Source organism: Eimeria mitis, genomic scaffold, assembly GCF_000499745.2.
Source record: "Eimeria mitis Houghton genomic scaffold, Emh_scaff1076, whole genome shotgun sequence".
Lineage (NCBI taxonomy): Eukaryota > Apicomplexa > Conoidasida > Eucoccidiorida > Eimeriidae > Eimeria > Eimeria mitis.
Genome location: NW_013567452.1, coordinates 2629 through 4125, shown reverse-complemented (window position 1 = coordinate 4125; position 1497 = coordinate 2629). Strand labels below are relative to the sequence as shown.

The 1497-nt window shown below is 51.4% G+C and overlaps 1 protein-coding gene across 1 annotated transcript; it reads right to left on the bottom strand.

The window, feature by feature from the left end:
- Positions 1-43: 43 nt before the first annotated feature.
- On the bottom strand, positions 44-1207 carry EMH_0028890 (serine protease inhibitor, putative; the record flags this gene model as incomplete). Its single annotated transcript, XM_013494214.1, has 1 exon — positions 44-1207. One exon carries the CDS (start codon positions 1205-1207, stop codon positions 44-46), a length of 1164 nt encoding a protein of 387 aa, XP_013349668.1.
- Positions 1208-1497: the final 290 nt, after the last annotated feature.

The window sequence follows — 1497 nt, the reverse complement described above, 5'->3', positions numbered from 1 at the left end:
GTACTGGAGCCGCCTCCCTGAAAATCTCACACACCGATAGCAGTTACTGCTGTGCAGCTGAGGGGTCAGCCACACGACCGCTAAAAAGAATAAGGTTAGTGTCTCCATCTACGAAGCGCAGCTGGAAGATGAATGGCTTGTCCACTGTAACATGAATTGGGGTCTTGGGCATGGGCATTGCGCGCAGCATCATGATCATTGCCGAAGCAGCAGTTGCTTCCGTGCCCTCCTCATTGACGTCGATGTCGGCCTGATGGACAAAAGAAGAAACGAAGAGGTCACGGTCTCCAGTGATGCCTGTGAAGTCGGCCTTAGCCATGTCGAACATGTTAGATGCCCCCAGTCTGCCGAAGATCTCGGTGAGGTCAACTTTGTTGTCGTCTGCGGACAACTTGAATTTCGGCAGAGTCAAGAACATCTCCTCCTCGAACGACCTGTCCATGGCAGAAGCCTCCATGTCTGCAAATGTCGTCTCCAGCAGCTGCGGGTCGTCGATCATAGACTTCTCAAAGCTCGCCAAGTCGTCAGGCATGACGATGTACAGGCGAATACGAGGGTCTGTGTAAGGCAAACCTATTGCCAAGCCTTCCTTCTTCATAGACACCAGAAGAGGAGCCTTGTCCAGCTTCCCTTTCATGAACTTGACTTGCTTAGGACCAGAAGGAGTGAAAAAGACGCCCTCGGTGGTGGCAGCATCTTGGAACTGAGTGAGCCAAGGAGCTTTGAAGTACAGTGCGTTGATTAGAACAAGGCGAGTCTGAGCCCCCAGAGCTGAAGGGCTCAAGAGGTTCTTAATGTGATCGCGTGTTGTGGTAGCAACAAACTGGTTAATCTTGTCGGCTGCTGCTGCGGCGTCCGCGAAATCGATAGTCTCTGCACTATTCTTTTCCTTCTCCAGTTCCTTCTTGAACTTTTTGAACTGCTTGTTTTTTTCCAGTCCAGGGTGCACGTACAGGCGGTTAGCAACCTCGAGAGCAACAGCACCTTCTTTCTGCGGTGGCTGGATCAGCTCCGGGATGCTAAAGCTTTCCTGGGGAGCAACGAGTGCATCCATTTGTTCCCGCGTTTCCCCCGCAGCACCTTTTTGTGCAGCATGAAAAACGCTGAAAATGCTGTAAGGGGAAAAGACGAAATTCGGTTTCGCCTCCACGCTCGGTCCAGCGATTTCGCCGTACAGGCGCTCCGCTGTCACGGTGGAAGGGTCCATTGCGCTGGCTGTGGAACTGAGCGATAATGCAATTGCTACAGCTGCAGCTGAGCAGATTCTGTTTAGTTTACTTAGTAATGCCATTTTGGGCTAACTGCGTCCGTATCAGCCGACGGCTGTTCGAAGGAGGAGAAGCACAGGCTGCCAAGCTCACCACCGGCTACCACACTGTATGACCAGATGTTCCGGCCCCGGAGATAGGAGAGAAAAACGGTTTGTAGGCGATATAAATGCGAAGTCTTGGGAAAAAATAGCCAAATGTGACCAAAAAAAAAGGAATGTATAGGTAT